At 36.6% G+C, this 24,567-nt stretch overlaps 1 protein-coding gene across 1 annotated transcript; it reads left to right on the top strand.

Moving 5' to 3' along the window:
* Positions 1-1,780: 1,780 nt before the first annotated feature.
* Positions 1,781-5,126, top strand: LOC122599278 (glutamate receptor 2.8-like). The gene is made up of 5 exons (XM_043771765.1): positions 1,781-1,960; positions 2,326-2,594; positions 3,443-3,758; positions 4,110-4,480; positions 4,736-5,126. Exons 1-5 carry the CDS (start codon positions 1,801-1,803, stop codon positions 5,051-5,053), a joined length of 1,434 nt encoding a protein of 477 aa, XP_043627700.1. The 5' UTR covers positions 1,781-1,800; the 3' UTR covers positions 5,054-5,126.
* Positions 5,127-24,567: the final 19,441 nt, after the last annotated feature.

Raw genomic sequence — 24,567 nt, 5'->3', positions numbered from 1 at the left:
AATCGATCAGAAGTACCAAAGGTAAGATCTTTTGTTTTTGCTGAGAGATACTAAGTTCAAATCTGAACACTAACGAATACTATTTAAATTTGAGAAAATGTTTTTTAGTTTTACATTTCTAATATTCTAGAGATGAAAAGGGTTTTTCATTTTTAGAAACTCTTAAAATTTTGGAAAACGCGTTCAAAATAAAAGATGAACTTTTCAGTTTTTATTTCAAAAAACTAGAAAACATGTTTAAATTCACTTGTTTTAGGTTTATAAAATGTTTGGAAAATAGAAAAGTGAAAACTAAAAATGAAAAAAACAGTTTTCTAATTTTAGTGCAAAAGTTGGAAAATGGTAATTTCATTTTCTAGGAAAACTTTTCTAGAAAAATACAATTTGAAGGCGTTTTTTATTTTTCATGTTTTCTTGAGAAATGAAAATGAAAAACATGGAGTATTGTTGAACTAAACGCACCCTAGGATACTGTAAGAATAGTATATATAATAACATCAGTTAAAAAAAAACCAGTGAGTTTATGGCATGAAACATGACTTATTGGTGTGTAAATTTCATCAAGGCTGAAGTTAAGTGAATCACATAAGAGAGGTTCAAATGATTGTTTATGCTATCAACATTGATAACAACCATAGTTAACGACTATAGCTATCGACTCGATTCGAAAGCTTGATTTTTTGACTCGTCACTTAAAATCGAATCTTAAAAGTCCGGATATCAGATAACATATATTTTCATGATAATTTATAAATTATTATGGTACAAATATAATATAGTAATTATATATTAAGTTAAAAATAAAATGAAAATTTTTTTTCTGAACGGCAGGAAAAATAAAACGATACTATTGACATAAAATTAAATTTAAAAAGGCATATTAAGGAATTATATATGTTTAAAAATAAAAAAATATATAAATGAAAAGAAAAATATTTTTTGTTAATTTGAGAGTCGGAACGCGACTTGTATCGATTTGGAACGTGAATCACACTGATCAATCGGGCTAGTCTCGAGCAAAGTCTAGTATCAACCGAATCGTTTAGTTTCATTTTGTTTTGATTTGACTAGTGACTTGTATGAGTATGAAAACTATGATAACGACTTTGTACGTTTTGGCTTGTTAATTACGACATACATCACAATCAGGAAGCAGCGTTTGCCACCAGTCCATACAAGACAATTTTGAATATACTGATTTTTCCTGAACGGCTTAGAAAATTGAGTGACAAAACTGATATATTAAGTTTCGCATTTCAAATGTCAACGTTGTGGCAATTTCTAGGTAATATCTCATATTATAATCTGAGAGCAAATTACGCATATGGTCTCTGTAGTTTGTTCAATATTACTAGTTTCGCTCCTACTATTAGCAAACTACACCAAACGTTCCAAAAGTATGCATTTTTCCACTAGGATCACCCCTCGATAACTTATTTATGCACTTTTCCATTCTGTCCGTTCTCAAAATATACATTTCTCCTCGAACCGTCCACAAGGTATATATGCACGTTTGTCCCTACACGTTGTAAATGGATTTTTTGGGTGAGGTGAGGGACGGTTCGAGTAGTTAAGTGCATACCTTGTAATTCACAAATTTTAAACATTATGGACAAAATATCTAGATAAACCATAGGGAACATCCGTATAATTTACTTCTAATTTGAAAAATTCAAATATCTAACATTGGGGAAAACTCAAAGAAATATCTCTCGAAGCTTATATATAGAATCACTTTGTACCAAATGTATAGAATTACTTTGTACCAAGTCAACCTATTTCGCCCTGACATTCTTGAAGATGTTAACAATGAAGTACCAAGGTCGTTTCTATCTCCTGGTGTTTTTTGTTTTCTTTCTTGGTGTGTTGGTAAAGGCCTCCGCCGGATATAAATTTGGCCATAGAAGACGCTCTATCCAAGAGCGAGTTAATATCAACGGTCATGCAGATGTTTGTGCAGGTGAGTAACTTTGAGAACCCCAAATTTTTGAGGATAAATAAAAAAAGATAATCTGATTGCTTACTTTCATATGAATTTTTTTATAGATGATAAATTTTTTAAGCGATGCATTTCTATATGTCCTACTATAAGATAAAGAGATAAATTTTTTATAATTTGATTGCTTACATTTTCTATTTTCTGCAAATAGTTAAATAACTGATACATTTTGTGGTTTGACATATTAAAAGTAACAAATTTCAACCAACTAGATTTTATACATATTTGGATTGATCATACGTACGTTTAGAGGCTTGCTTGCGGTTTCTATATGTGCTTTATTACGTATTAATTACTCAATTTTGACATATGATTGTATATTGAAGACATTATAGGGCCAAACTGGAACATTACAAAGGAAGGGAAAAGTCCATGCAAAACATTAGTTGTGTGGGTTCCAAAAAAACCAGGCTTTACTGAGTTTGTTAAAGTTAATGAGCAAAATGAAGTTGAAGGAGGATTCTCCATAGCAATATTTTGCTATGCGTTGCAGAAATTACCCTTTAACATTCAACCGATTTTCAAACCCTTCATCAATGACACAGGGCAGATGAATGGCACCTATGATGAACTGTTAAAACACATTAAAGGCCAGGTATAAATCTCTATACACACTGACAGAAACACACATATTTGTAGTTAGATCGAGCTTATATAAATTTTTAAACGTTGGAGCTTATTTTTAAAATTGAAAACAGAAACTAATATATTTATAGAAGCATTGAACAAATTAACTGAATTGGAGCTCAAAATTATTATATGATACAACATGACATACCAACATAATAAGAGAAAATTTTTCTCAGAGTATATATGTATTTGTTTTTAAGATATTATAAGCTCAAGCTGGCATACAATTTGATCTTTTGATGGTGGTTTTGATCTAAAGTAATATTAGTTTTTCAAGATCTTTAGAACTATGTATACATATGGTCTCCAACTATTCTTTCAAGCCACATACCAGTATATATAACATATACTAAGAGATGTAGTAATCTATATAATGTTTTACTTATTCAGTGAATTTCATATATATATTATGGAAAAAGTGAAGGTGTGAAACAACACCACCCAACTTGGGTGAAATCTCACTCACATGATAATTTTTTAATCAATAAATATATACGAGTAATTCATAAATAACGGGCCCCATGATTTTTATGGTTAAAAAAAATTAGCATGTTAGAGGGATTTCACCCAAGTTAGATGCCTAACAGCACCACCTTCATTTCCCCCATATATTATATAGACTCAAAACAAGCTTCAAAGCCATTATACATATATGATATATATATATATATATATATATTGAAACATAAACATGTACTTCTTAAGAAGTCGATATATAATCGATACCCCCGGGCGCGTGCACACACACAAACATTCATTTTCTCACTGTCACAAATATTTTCATGGTTACATTTATAATTTTATATCTTGTAGACTTGCGAGGCCGTGGCAGGTGATGTCACAATAAGGGGACAGAGAACTCAGTATGTTTCATTTACAGCACCATATCTTAGCTCTGAACTTTACATGCTTGTGGACGCTACACATGAGTGGAATCAAACCTTGGGGACCTTCTTAAGGCCATTTACCAACAGACTATGGATCACACTAGTCTGTGCATGCGTCTTAATTGGAATCACGCTTGCCATTTTAGAATACCGGGCTGGGAACCCCAAATTTGCTCGCCCGTTCTATAAGCAACTCATCATGGTCATGTGGTTTCCTATTTCGAGTTTCTTTTTCCATGAAGGTACTCATAATAATACATTGATAGTTGAATTCCTCTTTTAAATGTTCCCGTTATTCCATATATATACCTAAGGTTTTATCAATGTTATATGTTTTTCATTATAATAAAATCTTTCGAAATAATTAGCCACCCTATATAATTCTTTCGGTAGATTTCCCTGTTTTGAAATATAAACATATATACTTACAGTCAGGCATTTGAACAATATATGAAGTGTCACTAGAGAGACGTGGGGGACACTTTTTATTCATATCAATTAGTTCTTAAGTAAGCATTAACTTTGAATTTCAGAGAACATACTTGAAATGCAAATGGTATCTAAGAATGTTATTTGTACATATATTTTTGCAGGAAAGATACTCAACAAATGCTCTAAAGTGGTTCTAGTTACGTGGCTTTGTATGATATTCATAGTAGTCCAAATTTTTACAGCGACTTTATCCTCATGGTTGACACTAGATCAACTGCGTCCGAAATTGCCCTCAAGCTTTCAAAACGTAGGATATCAAGGCGGGTCCTTTATTAAACAACATATTATTGAACAATACCAATGTAAAGTACAATCTCTCAGTGGTTACGAAGATTACAAAAATGCACTATCCGACGGTAGCGTAAATGCTGTATTTGATGAGCTCCCGTACATTGATCTCTTCCTTTCCAAGTATGGGTCTGATGATTACATGAAACATGGACCCATAATTCTGGAATCTGGAATTGCATTTGTGAGTCCATTACTCCATTCTCTTATTTCTATCTTCATCTAGTTTTTTTGTGCTTTGAGAAATGATGTTGAGTATTTTCAAAATCTGGAATTCTTTGGATTACAAATATCTACTAACAATGTTTACAAATATACTCCGTATATAGCATCAATATAAACCAATAGAATTATTTTGGTTTTTCACTTTCTTCATTTTCACTTCTTATTTTATTGTCCCACATATGTTTGTAAATAATGTTGGTAATATTGATCTCAGGCGTTTGCTCATAGATCACCTTTGTTACAAATCTTTTCTGAGGCAGTTATCAATGTCACTGAAAGCGAAACTATGATGGAAATGAAGAGAAGATATCTTGGAATATCCGCTCTTGATAAATCACAACCTAATCGTGCTCTTCCACAAAGTCTCGATGTTCAAAGTTTTATCGGATTGTTCATATTCATGGGAATTGTGATGATAGGTTCTATTATTGCATCAGAAATTTCCCTCTTTGAAAGGAATAATAAAGTCCAAGACCAAGATGAAGAAGAAGAAGAGCCGAAAGAACTAGCTCTGATATATGTTAACAAGTAAACTTCTAATTAGCATGCATAGGGACTGTAAACATCAGATTATTTGGCATATAAAATAGCTAACCATTAGCATATATTTCTGTTTGCGCTGCAAATGTAAGATGGGTTATACTAGCGAAAAAACAGATATCAGGAAAAACTAATAAACTTACGACTTTAACAAATCAACCAGGGAAATTAGCAAGCTAACCAGCACTTAACGCTCAATATATATATATATATATATATATATATAACAAATGACTATCAACTTGGCAACTAAGAAATCTGCCGAACTGGTGAACCAAGCAAAGTAGCGAACATGATAATCAACAAAAGTTCAAAAAAATACCGCACGTGAGCAAGAACAAGTGAAACCGAATCAACTTTGCACCAAAATTAAATCAATTTTAATTCACTACTAATCAAGCTTCAATTCTGATTCCGGGCTCTCATACCAATTGTAGGATTGAATTCATGTAAAGTTAAGGTGTTTTAATGGATAAATTAGGGTAGTGTGTGAAAGATGTGTTGTGTGTCAGTGTGGTTTTGGAGTTGAGAGAGATATGTGAAAGATCTGATTTTCTTTTTAAGCACGCGTTTATAATTGTTAATATAATTGCAATGATTGAGCCTAATACATTAATTTGAGTTTATTTTAGCTGATCTAAGGAATGTTTTTGAATTTTAATGACTTCTTTCACATGAAAGCTTTGGATTACAATCCTATACAAACTGGGGTTGCAGTTGCAGAGTAAGAATATCAATTTGTAAAACAGGTCCAATGTGTTCCCTGCTAGATGCATAGAAGCGATGTCAAAAAGGGGAGTTGGGTTGGGTTTCTAACCGTAACAAAGTGGTGAGGGGCGGTGAGTAAAAACGAGACGAAAGTCCCCATAAAACTTTCCCCCTTTGCTATACGGGTTACTTGGGGTGGTATCCCCTGGGTACCAGAACCTCTGAAGGCACTCCGACCACCCTAACAGTGAACTCAAATTTCATAGGTTAGTCCGCCGTCAATGCCAAATACCATGGACTAGTTACCAACTAAAAACTTAATATCGAGAAAATTTCCATACTCAAAAACATAATTCTGCAGAACTTTCTATGGGGAGGGTCAAGTGCGGGGTAAAAAATCATTTGGATTGGATGGGAAATTAAATGTGGATATGCTACAGAAACAGTGGACCATGCCTTACGGGGTTGTGTGGTTGCTAAGATTATGTCGAGGCCGGTGGGTGTTTGGTACGAGTGTCCAAGCTTGGCGTTGAGTGATTCGGTTGGAGATCTAATGTCCAAGATTGATATTCTGAACATTTCCCCCAAGAGAAAGAAACCAGTTAGAACTATAGCGATGGCAGCTATGTGGATGAATTGGGAAGCCAGAAATAACAAGGTGTTTATAGGAAAACATAGTTAAACATACATCCATCCTCAGTTGTGAAGAAATAAAGGAGGTGACTTTTTATGAATGAAACATAGGGCTAGGTGGTCGTTTTTGTCTTCTTAGTTTTGAAAGATGGCTTAAATTTGATGTAAATTTTTTTGGATTATTGTATGATGTCCCTGCTAGCATCTTGCTTGTAGGTTCGTTGTGTTAAATGAAAGGAAGCTCTCTTGCCCATTCAAAAAGAAAAAAAAAAAGATAAATTACCATGGACAATAGAAATAAATGTATAACAAAGACTTTTTTTTTTTTTAAAGGTATAACAAAGACTATTTAAAGTCAAGACCAAACAGTTGCATCAATGCAGTTGAATGGTAATTTAAGTCAAGACCAAACAGTTGCATCAATGCAGGACTACACCTTTTTGACCCAACCTCTCTAAAGGTACGTACTACTTTACAGCACGGCAATAGCTAAGTACATATTAACAGTAGTATGCCTGGTAGAAGCCAATTAAATTAACAACAGTTAGATAATGAGAAGTGATTCTTTTACTAAATATAATGAATGTTTTAATGGTTTGTACGGTATATTTAATTTATCAATATTTGTGGTATGAAAATCATTTCCCTTAGATAATAGACTTAATTTACACTAGTTAATTACCAAACATGAAACATAAGGGTACGTATTAGAATTACCCTCCGTTAATCATACCTGAGTGGAATGGTACCCTTGCAATGTCAACAAAGGCTGAATACTCATTCTTCAATGATTGTTTTCATGGTTCTCCAAAATTTGCATAAAAGCTTTTTTCCATGCTTCATGAAACGACCCAAATGCAAAACGACAAACTTATTTGATTTAACTTCTTATTTTAAAAAAATCGGCATGACCTATCCGTAAAATCATGTATCTAACCTGTATTTTCAAACTAGTTTAACTATCAAACTTACTAAACACAACTTTAAAATATACTATTACATGTCAAAAATACATTTTGACTAAAATATACGACTAGTCTAATGATCAAATCAATACATATTACAACCTTAACATTATCATTTGACCGATAGTTTCTTGAACTAAAACTTGACCAAATTACAACTCAAAAGACAACACTTTCAAAATATTTGATCGAGAGCTCGGTTATTAAAAAGGATTAACTAACACTAAATTTACACTATCTTTACTTCAAAAGCTCTACCTAGTTACTCCAACTTGGCTTTGTTCTTTGATCCACTTGAGCCTATAAAATATAAACAACTAAAAAGATAAGCAATTTGGCTTAGTGAGTACAAAATACAATTATTGTAACAATCGTAATTCTTGACTATTTGACCATGTGTACATTTTAACTAAGTAATAGTTAATCAATATATATATACATTCAAGTGCAAATTGAGGTTCAATTTAGTGCAAGGTGTTAATATGGGCCAATTTTTATGATTTAATTTGTATGATTTAATTTGAGATTTATGTGCAAATTGAGGTCATTAGCTAGTGCAAATCGACTCTCGTTTAGTTAACATCTAAGTTAACTAGTAGAATGAATATGGGTCATATCCATGGGTTCAAGCCCAACCCATGACCCATCTAAGAGATCCAACCCTATCCTTTTCTCTTTCACTCATTCTTCCTTCCATTCAATTCTCCTTCATTCTTTCTACACTAAATGCAAGAACATTCAAACATCTCTCTCTCCCTCTAAAACTTTAGTTCATTTAATGGTGTTTCAAATGGAATAATAATAAAATCATCATCCTTATAATCATTCTAGCATCATATCAAAAATCCAAGTTTCAAAGTCCAAGAAAACTCTTCATCTAGGTCAAATTCGGGTTTGAGTTCTTGTGGAGGTTTTGGTAAGTGTTTTCTAGCTCAAATGCACCATATCAAGTTATTATATATGTCTTTCATCTGAATCTAAGCATCCTTGGTCGTTCGGGCGTAAAAATCGGGTTTGGGTCAATTTGAGTTACAAATGGGTCAAGATCGAATTGAACAAGGAAATGTGTTAAAGGGATGGATTTGGATGTTGAAACATATTTAGTTATGTCCAATTATGTTTAACTATGCGTAAAAATGGGTCTTGAGGCTGTAAAAATCGATTTCATGGTCTACCTATCAAGAAATTAGGATTTTGGGTCGTGTTTGGGTCAAGAACACCTGCTGGTGTGTATCTGTTCAGAACCAAGCGTAACTTATGCCCCTTTAGGCGTAGCTTACGCCCCTCTCCATCATCATTTTTGAAATTTCCTTCTGTTTACGCCAAAACTTGAAAACCTTACGCCAAAATGCACAATTCCAAGGCACCGTAACCTACGCCCCTCCCTAGCCGTAGCTTACGCCAGTTGAAACTTGCCCAGCGTAGCTTACGCCCTCCCTAGCGTACCTTATGCCCTTTGAAATTTTTCCTCGCGTAACCTACGCCCAGATGGGCCGTAATTTACGCCCCCTCTAAAGTTCATTTTTCATGTTTTGATTTCTAGCTAGACTTCTAGTTTCCTTGGATCGAGTCGAACTTTAAAATGAGTCCCTTCTTGAGTTCTAAGGTATCCTACTCGCGTCTTAATACGTATTCAAGTCCCGAGTCCCATTTAAAAGTTCATAAAAGATAAAAGAGAACATAATTGCGTATATATTGATACGTACATGTATGTTTTGATAGGTTGTGATCGATTGACAATTAATTGACGTCCTAGCTCACTTTAAGTCCGATAATCAAGGCAAAAGTAAGCTTTCGTAGTTTCCCTTGCTCTTTTAAAAGTTGGGCTGAAGAGTGTACCTTGTGCATTGATGACATTTGTGATTTACATGTTGTGTGATGATTTTGTAGTCGTGCAACTATGTGTTTTCATTGTATGGTTATTGTATGTGTATGTTGAGATGTTTTTAGGATAGTTGTGTATATATGGAAGACGTTAATGCCTTTGAAAGGTTGGAGATGTGGTGGGAAGGCTACGGGTGACCCTATATATAAACATCAAAGGCTTTTCAAAAGTAGTAACGCACAAAGTATATACGCAAGGTGTTTCATTTTGTGTAGACAATGACGATCAAGTTACGTGCAATGAGCATAATGGGGTGCATGATGACTTTTCAAACGGGTACTTTTAGTACTTGATGACATTATACGGGTACGATATGTACTTGATGACATTATACGGATACGATATGTACTTGATGGCATTTTACGGGTACTTTTAGTACTTGATGACAATTGTTAATGATATGTGGACGTTGAGGGACATTGGGTACAAGTGTGCAAATCTTAGGTCATGTATGATGTTAATTATGTATTGGATTACATGGGTATGTGTTCTTGTTTATTCTTCCCTACGAACTCACCAACCTAGTGTTGACATTCTTTAGTACACTTTTCAGGTAACCAAGAGAACCCAAGAGTTTGATGTGCTTGCTAGATGTCGGACTTGACCATGGATCTATGATTCATTACCCGTTGAAGGGACCTTGCTTAGGATCATGAGCCATCTTTTGATATTGTTTTGTAAACTTTTGATGGTTGTATGCTCCTTATGCTTTTGTCACGTTGTAAACTAATTGTTGGGTTCACGGAATCCTTTTAAATTCATATAGTCTCGTTCTACGATAATTCCATCTTGTGTCATGCTCTTCAGTGCATTTCGAGCCTAGCTCGGGGTGTTACAATTATGCAAGTTATCACCTTATCTATTATCTTGGGCTAGCACAATCTTAACACTTTAACATATAATTTAAGCTACTTGTACTAGCCACCTGACAAGCATATGGATCCATAGCTACTATTTAACTCTACCTACAAGAATTTAATCAAATTCTTGAAGTCTTAAACTCTACATACAAGAGTTAAACCATAAGTCAACTCTTGTAGTCTAACTTTAACTACCTATAAGAATGGACAACGCCAACTCTTGCAGTATAACTACCTACGAGAATGGACAAACATAATTCTTGTAGTCTAATTACCTACAAGAATGGACAACGCCAACTCTTGCAGTCTAACTACCTACAACAATGAACAAACGTCAATTCTTGTAGTCTAACTACCTACAAGAATGAACAAACGCCAATTCTTGTAGTCTAACTACAAACATGAAGATACTGTGTACTCACCTTCATGGTTTAAAAAAGCGGTTTTGAGGCGCGCCTCGAGACGCGTTTTGAGGTGAAGCGGTCTTGTAGCGCGTATGAGGTGGCGCCTTAGGGTAGTCTTTTGGTGCGTGCGCCTCTGGTTGATGAGGCGGTAAAGAAGCGCATGAGGCGGAGAAACAGCCCGAGGCGTTTTTTTTTTGAACTGGCTGATCCAGATTTGTGATGCAAGTTTCCAAGTTTCCCCAAGTTTCCAAAACGTTTCTATTTAAATTTAGGATTTGAATGGGGTGAATTTAGACAGTATATTTGGCGGCGTTGATTTTTTTCACATGGTGGTGAGAGTTGAAGAAGGAGAAGTGAAAGCCAGGAGAGAGAGAAACAATTAAAGTACGAGTACATGATAATTTATACAAAGTGGATGTTAGGTCAAAAATCGACCAAGCGTAATTTGTTCAGAAATACTGAAGTTCAGAGAAAATACTTGTACAGAAATTCTGAGGACTCTCTCAGAATTAGTTCTCTAAAACTTCACTTCAGATCAAGATCAGCCCATCTGAAGACATTCATATGGAAGTCGAAGACTGAGACTGAAGAAGAGAATCCATTGAGAAGCAGAGCTCTGAGGAGATTCTATCTGATTGAAGATCTGAAGCTGCTCAGTGTAAAGTACTTACACCACTTTTCACTAATTATGGGGAAGCCTTTTTTACTTTACCATGCTTTATCCAGACAACAACATTGTCTCTGGAAAGCTTTTTGGTTAAATCAAATGGTTGGGAATAAAGTGTGAAATGTCACATCAAATGACTTTCACACTTAACCTTAAAATACACATTTTAAGGAATCTTATTGATTTCCTTAAATGTATCCCAATAAAGTACTGTACGGCCTAGTCCACGTCATCATGGACTTTGCCTATAAATACAAGGCTTCTCACACTTTGCAAACTGCTTGAAACTTTGGCATTGCAACTTGTGAGATATACTCTAAGTAATTCTTACGAGTATTTCCTAGTTGATAGATCATTTGTATTTCAAGGTTGTTTAGATATTTTCACAAGTGTAATTATCTTTGTTTCGCAACAACCTTTGTATATTGTTTATATCAATGAATAAAATACATTGAAAAATACATCGTGACTCTTTGCCTAATACTTGATTATACATATTATTTATATAGTTTCAAGCACTTGTTTCTCATATTTACTTTGTGTTCATATATATATCTGGATCATAATTCTGAACTAGTCTTTATCTAGATCAGAATTACTTGCCAGTCGGGTTACTTGATATACTTGTATTATCTTGTTATATTCGACTAACATCTTGTTTAGGGGACTTACATTTGGTATCAGAGCCTCCAGGTTAAATTTATAAATTTTACAACCTTTTTGATCCTACAAGATGTTTGGCACTGAAGAAACTAACCCTAATGTTAATGTTAATACTAATCCACCACCTCTACCACCACCTATACCTCAACATAGCGTTCTTGTGCATTTTCCAAATAACCCTGTTCCTAAGTTTAATGGGGATAGTGACTATTTTATTACATGGAAAGTTGTATGATGAAGTATATTGTTGGAGTTGAAAGACACTTGACCACCATTCTCTTAGAAGGACCTTATATACCCATGAATGCTTCAACTGTTGTCTTCAATGCCGATGAAACTCCTAGGCAGACACCTAAGGAGAAGGATCATTGGTCTGAGGAAGACCATAGACTGGCGGATCTTGATTCCAAGTTCCAGAATATGATCCTTTTCACAGTTCCTGAGAACTTAAAACCCACACTTGTTCTTCTTGAAAATTGAAAATTAATGTGAGAAGAACTGATGACACAGTTTGAAGGTACAAAGGAAACAGTTGTCACAAGAAAAGTTGCTTTAAATAAAAAATATGAATCTTTCTTTGCATACCCAAATGAAACTTTAACTCAGGCTTACATAAGATTCACAAATCTTGTAAACCAATTGAAAGCTTTGGGTGTTGAAAAAGACAAAGAAATTTTGTTAGAAAAGTTTTGTGACATTTTACCTTCTAAATGGGAAAATTTGATCTTAGTTTTGAGACAAGGAAAAACCTTGCACAGCTACACCCTTGCCTCTTTATATGGAGCTTTCAGATATACTGAGGAAAACAAGGCTGAGAGAGCTGTGGCTGAGCAAGATGCAAAGAATCATGCTTCTACCAGTTCTGCAATGGTTCAATATTCTAAGCCACATGGTACTGCCCTACTATCTTTTGAGAGTGACAATTCTGACTCAGTGAAGAAGATGGTAGCTGAATTAATGAAAGCTGGTATTACTGATTATGCAACACATGAGTGTGATGAGGATGATAATGATGATCTTGTTGCAATGTTGGCCAAAACTTTTAATCGTTTTAAAGCAAAATCAAATAGAAATGGCAAACATATTTCCTCAAACAATTCAATTGATAAGTCCAATCTTGAATGTTTTAAATGTGGAAAGAAATGACATTTTATGAAGGAATGTAGATCAAATCAACCCTCCTCATCACAATCTGCTCCTAATCATTCTATCTTTCAGAAATCTTGATGAGTCATATAAGGCCAAATACAAGAAATTGAAGACCCATATTGCACTCATGGCACAAGAAGAATCCAACAAGAATAGTTGGATGTTGGCAGATTTAGAAAAATGGGAGGATTCTGGTGTGTCTTCTGATGATGAAGAAGAAGTGAGGGACATGTGTTTCATGGCTCGTGAAGATCAAGGTCATGTTGTTAAGTTTGATGTTGAATATGGTCGTTGGGCGGATATAATCATGACAAAGGTTAGTAAATTTGGTTTTGAAAGTAATGAGGAACAAAAACTGGATTTTTTGTTCTTATTGAAGCCGACATTTCTTATGTTGAAACTGTGCATCCAGAAAGTTTAAAAATGTTTGAAAATAATGCCTCTGAACTGAATGCCAGTCAGGCTAGGCTAAAGGAACTAAAAGATGTTCAGTTGGCCCTGAAAAGTTATCAATCTTTAGTAGCCAAACTGGAACTTGAAAAAGAAGAACTGAGAATATTTCTTGAAAAAGAACAAAAATATACAATTAAATCATGGATGAAATCTCGAAACCAAGATGTTGCAATTAAAAATACTTTTGCAAATCAAAGAGCAGCATATGAATATGGTGATCTTCATCTAGCATATGTTATAACTGATTTAGATGCACTTCCAAAAGAAATGAGACCAGAAATTGGCAAACCAAAGAAGGAAACTGATAAGGCCTAGGAACAACTCGAGGGCAAATCTGAAGCAGCTCAGACCACTGCTTCAGATAAGAAGGCTAAATCCAAAATGCCTCCCCCTCAGTCTTCATCCAAGGTTCCTAAAAACCAAAAGAAGAAGAAAAATGTCTCCCCCTACTGAGCTATCTACCTCAAATTCAGGTAAAGCTCAGGTGTCTAATGATGAATCAATTTTGTTCAGGATTGAAAGCCAATTTCAACTATTGGCAAGACAAGTCCAAAGCTGTAATGCACGTTTGAAAAATGTTGAAAGCACTCCCCTTAATCCTAAACAAAATCCAAAACCTTTTTCAAAGCAAATCAAAAAGGACAAACAAAAATCTGAGAAGAAAAAGATTGAAGAGCCCATCAAACCAACTGTTTTTGTTTCATATGAAATTATGACTGAGATCCCCTTTGATCCTTCTGTTCCCCATGTACCAAAGAATTCTGTGGCTGCTAAGGGAGAGCCCATTGGACCCATCATGAGATGGGTTTCTAAAAAGATCTAATATTTGTGTGTGTGCAGGAAGACCGAAAGAAGTATATATGGTATCTAGACAGTACTGCTGGTAGAACCATGACTGGTAATAAAACCCTGCTGGAGGAATATAGGATGCAAAAGGGGCCCTCAATAACTTTTGGAAATGATGGCAATAGACAAACTGAGGGATATGGTGTTTTGAATAATGGACAAGTCAAATTCACAAAAGTTGCATTTGTGAATGGTTTGAAATATAACCCGATCAGTGTCAGCCAACTTTATGATGATGGCTTCAAGGTTTTATTCAATGTATCTCAAGGCACCATATTAAACAGAGATTGGAAGGTAGTATTGGTTGCACCAAGGAAAGGAAACATTTATGTCATTGGTATGGAAAGTTCACCCAGTGAACAATGCTCCTATACAAAGGCAGATGAAGACACAAACTGGTTGTGGCACAAGAGGTTATCCCATCTGAACTTCAAGAACATCAACAAGTTGTCAATAAAGCAACTCGCTAATGGGATACCACCAATGTCTTTCAATAAAGACAAGCCATGTCCAAGTTGTGAAGTGGGAAAGAAGAAAAGAGCATCTTTCAAAACCAAGCAAAACTTTAGCATCACTGAACCTCTTCAGATGCTTCATATGGATCTTTTTGGTCCTGTGAACGTTCATACAAGAGCTGGAAAAAGATACACCCTTGTTGTTGTTGATGAATATTCAAGATATTGTTGGGTGATCTTCCTCAGAACCAAAGGTGAAGCTGCTGCTGAAATTATTGCCCTCATCAAACAAATTGAACTCAAGCACAAGCGAAAGATACGTCAGCTCAGAAGTGATAATGGCACTGAATTCAGAAATTCCACTCTGGAGTCCTTCTGACACTGGCATATCTTAGAACTTCTTTTCAGCTCATACACCAGAGTAGAATGGTGTAGTAGAAAGAAAGAATCGAACGCTGATAGAAGCTGCCAGAAGTATGTTGAACGAATCTGGTCTTCCCAAGAATTTATGAACTGAAGCTGTTGCAACTGCTTACTATACTCTAAACAGATCAATTTATGTCAAGAGATACAAGAAGACTGCCTATGAAGTGCTCAAAAAAAGAAAACCCAATATTGGATATTTCCATGTATTTGGATGTCCAGTATACATTCTGAATGATTCCAGCCAGTTGGGAAAATTTGATGCCAAGGCTGATGAAGGTTACTTCCTAGGTTATTCAAAAAATCGCAAAGCCTTTAGAGTCTATAATAAAAGACTAGAAAAGGTTGATGAGTCAATTCATGTTACCTTTGATGAATCAAATTCTGCAATCTTTAATAAACCAATCTCTGAACCACCCTCAGAAAGTCCTATCAGTTTTGGTGAATCTGATCGCAATGCTCAACCTGATCAATTATCTGAGCGTCTTTCTAATCATCTCAGTTCAGAACCAGCAAATACTCAGCAAAGCAACATCCCATTCTATCCTTCAGTCAGTTTTAAACTACCTTCTGAAATGAGCATTGGATCAGACGTGCGTGTTGCTTCTCCTCAGATATCAGTTTCCACTGAAATACCTCAGAATGAAAAATTTCATGATGCAAATCATGACTTACAAGACGATGATGATGAGACTGAAATAGTCTTTTCTGAAGCTCCTCCTGAGACAATTCAGAGGAATTTTTGCACTGATATCATTGTTCATCCTGGTCATTACTCTAAATGGACTCATTCACATCCAATTGATCAAATCATTGGAGATCCAATTAGAGGTGTTCAGACCAGAAGAGCCACAAGCGATCAATGCTTAAATGTTAGCTTCTTATCACTGATAGAACCGAAGAAGATTGATGAGGCTATAAAGGACCCAAGCTGGGTGGAAGCCATGCAAGATGAGCTCAACCAGTTTAAGAGGAACAATGTTTGGGAGCTTGCTCCATGTCCCAACAATTTGAAGAAAGAACCAATTGGGACAAGATGGGTCTTCAGAAATAAAGTGGATGAAGATGGTCATGTAGTTCGAAACAAGGCAAGATTAGTTGCCAAAGGTTATGCTCAGGAAGAAGGTGTTGATTTTAAGGAGACTTTTGCACCAGTTGCTAGACTTGAAGCTATCAGAATTTTCTTAGCTTTTGCAGCTCATCATGAGTTCAAAGTCTATCAGATGGATGTTAAAAATGCATTTTTGAATGGAGAATTGGAAGAAGTTGTCTATGTTTATCAACCACCAGGATTCGAAAATAAAGAAAAACCTCACTGGGTGTACAGACTCAACAAAGCTTTATATGGTCCGAGACAAGCACCTAGAGCCTGATATGATACTCTAACTAGACATCTTTTAGACAATGGTTTTAAAAGGGGTCCAATAGATAACACTTTATTCATTCTTCATGAGAAAAGTGATATCTTACTTGTACAAGTATGAAATGAGTATGATGGGTGAACTGACATATTTCTTGGGTCTTCAAGTAAAATAAACCTCAGATGGTATCTTTATAAATCAAGAAAAATATGTCAGAGATTTATTAAAGAAATATCAATTTGACTCAGTTTCATCCAAAGATACTCCAATTTCTGCACCATTAACTTTAGTCTCAGATCCTAATGGAAAACCTGTTGATCCCACAAAATATAGTGGTATGGTGGGATCACTCATGTACTTAACTGCTAGTAGACCTGACATAATGTTTGCAACATGCCTTTGTGCAAGATTCCAATCTGATCTTTGAGAAGCACATCAGAATGTTGTGAAAAGAATCTTCAGATACCTTAAGGGTGTCCCCAGACTTGGTCTTTGGTATCCCAAAGGCTCAAGTCTATATCTAATGAGCTATTCAGATTCTGATCATGCAGGTTGTAAGATAGATAGGAAAAGTACCACAAGTAAGAAGCAGACTGCAGTATCTCTTTCCACAGCTGAGGCTGAATACATTTCTGCAGCAAGCTGTTGTGCTCAGATCTTGTGGATGAAGAATCAACTAACTGATTATGGTGTTAAGTATACAAAGACTCCAATTTTCTGTGATAACACAAATGCCATTGCCATATCTCACAATCCTGTTATGCACTCCAAAACCAAGCATATCGACCTCAGGTATCATTTCATTCGTGATCACATTATAAAAGGTGACATTGAAATTCATTTCATTCCCACTGATAAACAACTCGCTGATGTTTTTACAAAACCTTTGGATGTCAAAACTTTTAAACATCTCATTAGTGAGTTAGGAATGCTAAATCCAGTATAGCATTTCAGGGGGAATTGACAAAAAAAATTTTACTCTTAAAGGAAATTTTTCTCTGAGGGGAATTTTTGTCTCAGAAAATATTTTATCTGAAATGGTTCAGAATCTGAGAAGTTTCAGAATTTTTCGAATAAGATGGTTCAGATTGCACTAGCTAACCATCCTCAGAATTTTATCAAGTTAAACCTGAAGTAACTCACAATCTTTTTATATCTGTTGGATACTTGGTTGGTATGTGGACACGTGATTTTAATGTAAAACGATACCTTTTTGCTGACGTGTCACCCAAGTTGTGCCGTAAGAAAAATAAAATGATTAGTTTTGCATTATAAGCTTAAAACAACTTAAAACAGCCAAATCTTCCATTCTATTCTCGAACCAAATGATACAACAACATTTTAGACATATAAATGAGAAGTACCCACTAGTTGCCCAAGTTCTTTTTTCTCTCTTTTTCCTTTTTTTTTTTTTTTTTTTTTTTTTTTTGTTTTTCACTTTTTCTCTTCATATTGAACCATTTTTACTCTACTAGTAGGCACCCTCTTACAATGATGAACAATGTCTATAACAAAATACTTTCTTTGAACCATCCAAGACTATCCCCAATAGTTTGACCAATAGACGTATTCCCAAAGACAAGAATATTCCAACTGACAACCCACCGAAATTCCCCCAAACCGTCCAAACAAATCAATGACAATCAATGGTCCCCCAAAATTAGACTATCGGTATGGTGAGGTAAAGTTTACATATTTGAGTGCATTTATACAAAGGAAAAGGTTAAGTTCAAAAAGGGTGTCTAAATATATCTTGCACTAAAGACGAGTGCAACAAAGGTTTACAAAGAAAGAAAGTCACTGACCAAAGTAGCCAGCAACACAAAATGTGTATATGTACATGTATAAGAGTAAAGGTATGTATACTAAAAGTAAAAATATACATAAGCGAGGGGTGAATAGAAAGAAAATACGGGTAAAACCTAATATGCCAATTCGTCATCCGATGTACTTATATCACAAAAGTGATCTCACTGCAGTCTCGTAACGATCACCAGACCAAGTTCTAAATCAACACATCACTAGCACACTCATTTCAAAGAAAAGAACCCGGAAATGGAATAGATCAACTTCAAACGTGCACATGTTAGTGGAGAGTTCGAAGTGGAACCCTTACTCCCGAATAAATTTAAGAGCCTAAGAGAGGGACAAACTTACAAGGCAATCAAACCAAAACCGCAAACACCTAGCACATCTATAAATGAATCATGAATCTCACAACTTGGGTGTTTGGGATATTTGAGTATGCAAGTAGTGTTATCAATCCACAAGGATTAGCCCAATAACTGTTTAGAACACATTTCGCCGATTAAATTTGTACCAAGGAAAAAATTTGTAGTAAAATTGCTCATTAAGTTATTAATAATTAAGTTACAAAAGCAATTTACCACAAGGACAAGCTCAACTCAAATTTCAAATCATATCATCTTCCGTCATCCTACCAATTTGAAACAACTAATCTCAAACATGCACATTATAGTTCAGAGCTCGAAATAGAGACCCTTACCCTTGGATAAAATCCAAAAGCCTATGAGAGAGACACATCCACAAGACCGGTTGAATACTCAGTGGCAAAACAACAAAAGAGATATATCTGGTTGCTTAAACCTATTTGCCATCCCCCCACACTTACGAAGGACAATGCCCTCAATGTCCAATATTTGGTCAAAACTAAGGTAAATAGGGATAAGCAAGATGAATAGAGAAAGTGAGAACACATACCGGATTAAGAACACCTTCCGTTTCAAAACAAGTAAGTCGACCCCGCGTCACAAATGACGCTTCCTAAAAAGGAAGAACACTTTGCTTGACGGGAGGAACAAACTAGTCCCAAAATGGAAGGTGAGAGAGCTGTGTGTGCATTAAACATACCAAATAAAAATTTTGCACTGAACTTACTTCCAGCATATGCACACGATCACACAATCAACAATTTGATGCCACTGAATATAGGTGAGAAGAGAATCCAACGGGTCCCCCCCCCCCCACACTTGGGTTACACAATAGGTGTCGCCATCTATAAGGATAGAACCTGCTTCAATTGCATCAAGCAAAAACACATCCAACATTCCCAACAATAATCAAAATATCTAAAGTCTCATGCAGAAAAGTAAGGAAACAAAAAGAAAATAAAATAAAAGAGTATAAATGTTTCATCACTCCATAGGGTGAATACCAGACAAAAATAATAAAAGAGTACAATCATCCAAATACCAATATCATCAATCAACCAACTTATAATTCCATCTAACGGGAATGGATAGGAATCATCATTGCCTCACTGCTGCTGCCCGTGATAACCATATGGAAGTCCGGGTGGACCAAAAAGATCAGTAACCCAATTGCGCTCCTCTTCTTGACCCGAACCTGATCTTCCAGCATCGCCTCCGGCATCACTAGAACTCAAACCTGCAACAAAATCAGGAACAAAGGAAGAAGAACCACCCGCATCATGTCCACCACCCTGATAAGACCCAAACTGTACGTGTCCTCTAGGAGATCCTCCTAAGTCATGAGACCGTGGTGACATGTTCCCCGGGGCAGTCGGAAGAGGAAAGAACGACTGACCACCCTGGAGATAAGTGGGGACATGAATAGGAGGTGGTCTAAACTCAGGAACCGGATCTGGTGGAACAAACCCCTTCCTATGATACTGTGCATTCCACATAGGCTGATAATAATCCAAGGTATAGTTCGTGTATGCCTGCTGTGAACATGTCATGTCCTGATCCATCCGCCTCTGATATGCATCAAACTCCCTGCTGCTCCTCATATATATTCTGAATAGTCTGCCCCAATAGTGTAAGGTCAAATGAGCGAGGGACGGGAATGCTACGACCAGTCATCCTAAGTGGCTCCTGTGGAGGATCGGCCATCTCAACATCAGCCTCAACTTCAGCCTCCTCCATATCCAGAGGTGGTCCCTCAATCACTCCTGCATCATCCAACAACAGGTACGGCTCATTCCCCTTTGCTTTCTTAATTATCTTTGCCCGAAACAACTCATTAGCGGAGAAAGTCTCTTGATATATGGGCAAAGAAAGATACGTCTGGCACTCATCAGAATCGAACACTCCCATTCTCTTGTAGATCCTAGTGATGAAGTGACCGAAAACCATGTTTGAATTGGAGTGGTTGCACATACGGTCCAAAAGCACAAGAGGTGTTAAAGCAAACTTTCTAGGAGAGCCCTCAGAAAATAACTTCAATAATCACAGATCATTTTGGTATGCCTTCTCCCAATGAGTAGACCGCTGTACCAAGAAAGTTACAAGCATACGGTGGAGTAGCCTAAGTCTAACTTTCTTAATCTTTGAAACACTAATGGAGCCAGAGGAGCTCCAAGTCTCCCCCCCCCTGTTATCCTAGTGTAATAGGCTTCAATGGATTTTCCATCCCCCAGGTCGTTTTGGTAAAATACCCCTTTCTCAAAATTGCCCTCAGCTCCTGGCTCTACAATTCTTCCCTTGAATACATTCCCACATAATGTCGAAACTCAGCAATCGACAGCTTCCTCTGCTGTCCCCTACAATAGAACCACACGATCCTCTCTTCAAAAATATCTTTCACCTTCCCTAGCTCCCTCTTCAGTTTTAAAGTAGAATAGAATTCCAAACATAACTCACGGTACGCGGGTTCACAGTTACCAAACACTCGATGCCAAATTTCAGAATTCCCATCATGCCCCCGAGACCCCCTAGGCCCAACTCTCATACTCATCGAGAACCACCTACAAATGTCCTCCTGTACCCCATATAATTGAGCCTGAACAGGAGGTAAATACCTTGGTGGACAAACGACATGCTTAACAAGCTTAAAAAACTGATTCAGGTAGTTGTTCCTATGGGGCTGCCCAACGCACGTAAATTGTAGCCAAGCATGTCTTTCGTTCATTTGATCAGGAAAGAAACTAAGTGGAACCTCCAGTTGTTGCCTAGGAGTTTTGGTCGGCACATCAGCGGCTTCACTGGATTGTCCCTCGCCATCCTTTCGCTTAGAAGATGGATTCTGAATACACAAACATTAAAACGAGTAAACATGAAGGAATGCAAAACTGGAACCATGTTAAACAACGAAAAATTTTTGGCAGGGAAGTCACCCCACTGTGGCGTAGTGGGCATGAACAACCCTCACTGCGGCGCAGTCAGGCAAACTGATAAAACTGGGTCGAGGATTCCCACTACGGTGCAGTGGGACATCACACCCCTCACTGCGGCGCAGTGAGGCGGAAAATCTGGGCAACACTCCTAGGGTTCATCTCGACTTGCCATAGCAAATGGGGGCAAACAACAATCGATTTCAGGGAATAACAACAATAATCTCCACATAATACAACAAGAACCTCCCCCACACTTGTTCATCATAAATCCCCAATTTTTCCAAAACCCTAATTTTCTAATTAAAATCAAAATTGGGTGAACAAGTGATTAAGATGAAAGATTAAACACCCAATTAGCTTCTATAGCCCACAAACATCAAAACCCCTAAATTAATTCGGAAGTATAAACCCTAGAAATTGAAAATTCAAAATAAAAGAAAAATACAAAGAAATAGACTAGAAAAACTTACTCCTCTTCCCATTATGCAATGTAGATAGATGATAATCTAGAAGAGAGATTAAAGATGGAAGATTTGATGTGAATTAGTGGATGCAAGAGATGGGGTTTTTGATCCTTTTTTCGGTATTGAGAGTAGAGAGAAAAAGAGAGATAAGAATTTTATGGTGAAAAATGAAAACACCCATCCTTTTGACCCTTTGTTGACCGGCCTACCAAGTGCCTCACTGCGGCGCAATGAGGACAATGTACTTCTACTGTGGCGCAGTGAGCTGTTTTTTCAATCTTGTGACATGGATTCGGACTGCGGCGCAGTCAAGCAATTCCACCCCACTGCGGCGCAGTGGGGGACTTTTCTGAAAGTTTTTCTTTCTTTTCAATTTTTTTTGACAAAGCTCAAAGTACACTTACCCGGAACCTCTTCACATCAAAATCACACCTACACTTACTAATAAAACAAGATTAAATCTAACTAATTCAAAGAACAGTAAAATGCGATAAAATAAACACGGGTTGCCTCCCGAGAAGCGCTTAAGTTAGTAACGAGTCTTTAGCTCCACTCGACTAACCTTCAAGTTTCAAATTCAAACACGGGGATCTCATCAAATATCCCCTCAACCTGCTCCTCTTCTAAATATAGCTTGAGTCGATGACTATTGACAATGAACGACCCTTCACCATTTCGTTTGAACAACTCAACGTAACCCGATGGGTATACGTGTTTAATCACAAATGGTCCAATCCACCTAGATGTTAGTTTAGATTGTTTGATCTTAAATTTAGACAGGAACAACAACACTTTTGCTCCAACCTTAAACTCCTTTCTACGGATCCTTTTATCATGCCAAACCTTGGTCCTTTCCTTATAAAGCCCCGAATTCTCATATGCACCTGCCTAAGCTCATCAAGCTCATGAAGTTGCAACATTCTAAGTTCACTAGCCTCCATCATATCTAAATTTAAATTCCTTAACGCCCAATACGCCTTATGCTCTATCTCAATAGGAAGATGACAAGTTTTACCATAGAGCAACCGGTGTGGCGTGGTGCCAATCGGGGTCTTAAAAGCCGTCCTAAACGCCCACAAGGCGTCATTTAACTTCTTTGTCCAAACCTTGGGGTTATCTCCAACAGTTTTCTCCAAAATTCTTTTCAAAGCCCTATTGATATTTTTCACTTGACCACTGGTCTGTAGATGATATGTGGTAGAAAAATAATGGACAACACCATACCTCTTCATGACCTTAGCTAACTGATGATTTGCAAAATGGATTCCTCGGTCACTAATCAAAGCTCTGGGCAACCAAATCGACAGAACAACTGTTTTAGGAAATCAATGACTACACACGGGTAGTCAATGGCGACAAGAATATATTGAAACTTATTAGATGGTGGAAATGGTCCCATAAAGTCTATACCCCAGATATCAAACACCTCACATACCATGCTCTGTTGAGGCATCTCATCCTGTTTAGTGATGCTCCCTTGTCTCTGACAGATGTCACAAGTCTCTACCAAAGTCTGGGCCTCCTTGAAAATTGTAGGCCAATAGAAACCTGCATCAAAAACTTTCTTACCAGTAACTGAAGGACCGTAATGACCTCCAGTTGGACCATAGTGAAAAGCATCCAGAATCTATCTAGTCTCAGCTCCAGCAACACATCTCCTAACCATACCATCTGCACAAAGACGAAACAAGTATGGACTATCCCAAAAATAGTACTTAGCATCCGATATGAGCTTCTTCTTTTGCTGGGACGTGAAATCATTTGGTATCTCACCTGCAATCAAATAATTAGCCATATCTGCAAACCATGGAACTTCATCAGAATTAGAAATAAACATTAAAGATTCATCGGGAAAGTTATCATTAATATCCCCTTCTCGAAGTTCCTCACGGCGAGGGTCTTCCAAACGACTCAAACGGTCGGCAACCAAGTTTTCAGCCCCTTTCTTATCCTTTATTTCTATATCAAATTCTTGCAACAAAAGAATCCAACGGATAAGTCTAGGTTTAGCATCTTGTTTCAAGAACAGGTACTTCACGGCTGAATGGTCAGTAAAAACTATGGTCTTACTCAAAACAAGATATGATATGATCTGAACTTTCCAAATGCAAAGACCACTGCAAGCAACTCCTTCTTTGTAGTGGTATAATTTTGTTGGGCAGGGTTCAAGGTTTTACTAGCAAAGTAAATGGGTTTGAAATGTTTCTCAACCCTTTGCCCTAGCACAACTCTAACAGCATAATTACTTGCATCGCACATCAACTCGAAAGGCAAATCCCAATCTGGAGCTACCATGATAGGAGATTCAGTCAACTTTTCTTTTAACACCTGAAAAGCATTCAAACAAGCATCGTCAAAAATAAAAGGCACGTCGTTCTCCAACAAGTGGATCATCGGATGAGTAATCTTAGAGAAGTCCTTAATAAATCGACGATAGAAACCTGCATGTCCCAGAAAACTCCTTACCCCTTT

This window comes from Erigeron canadensis, chromosome 5, assembly GCF_010389155.1.
Source record: "Erigeron canadensis isolate Cc75 chromosome 5, C_canadensis_v1, whole genome shotgun sequence".
NCBI lineage: Eukaryota > Viridiplantae > Streptophyta > Magnoliopsida > Asterales > Asteraceae > Erigeron > Erigeron canadensis.
This window is presented reverse-complemented; position numbering and strand designations above follow the sequence as displayed.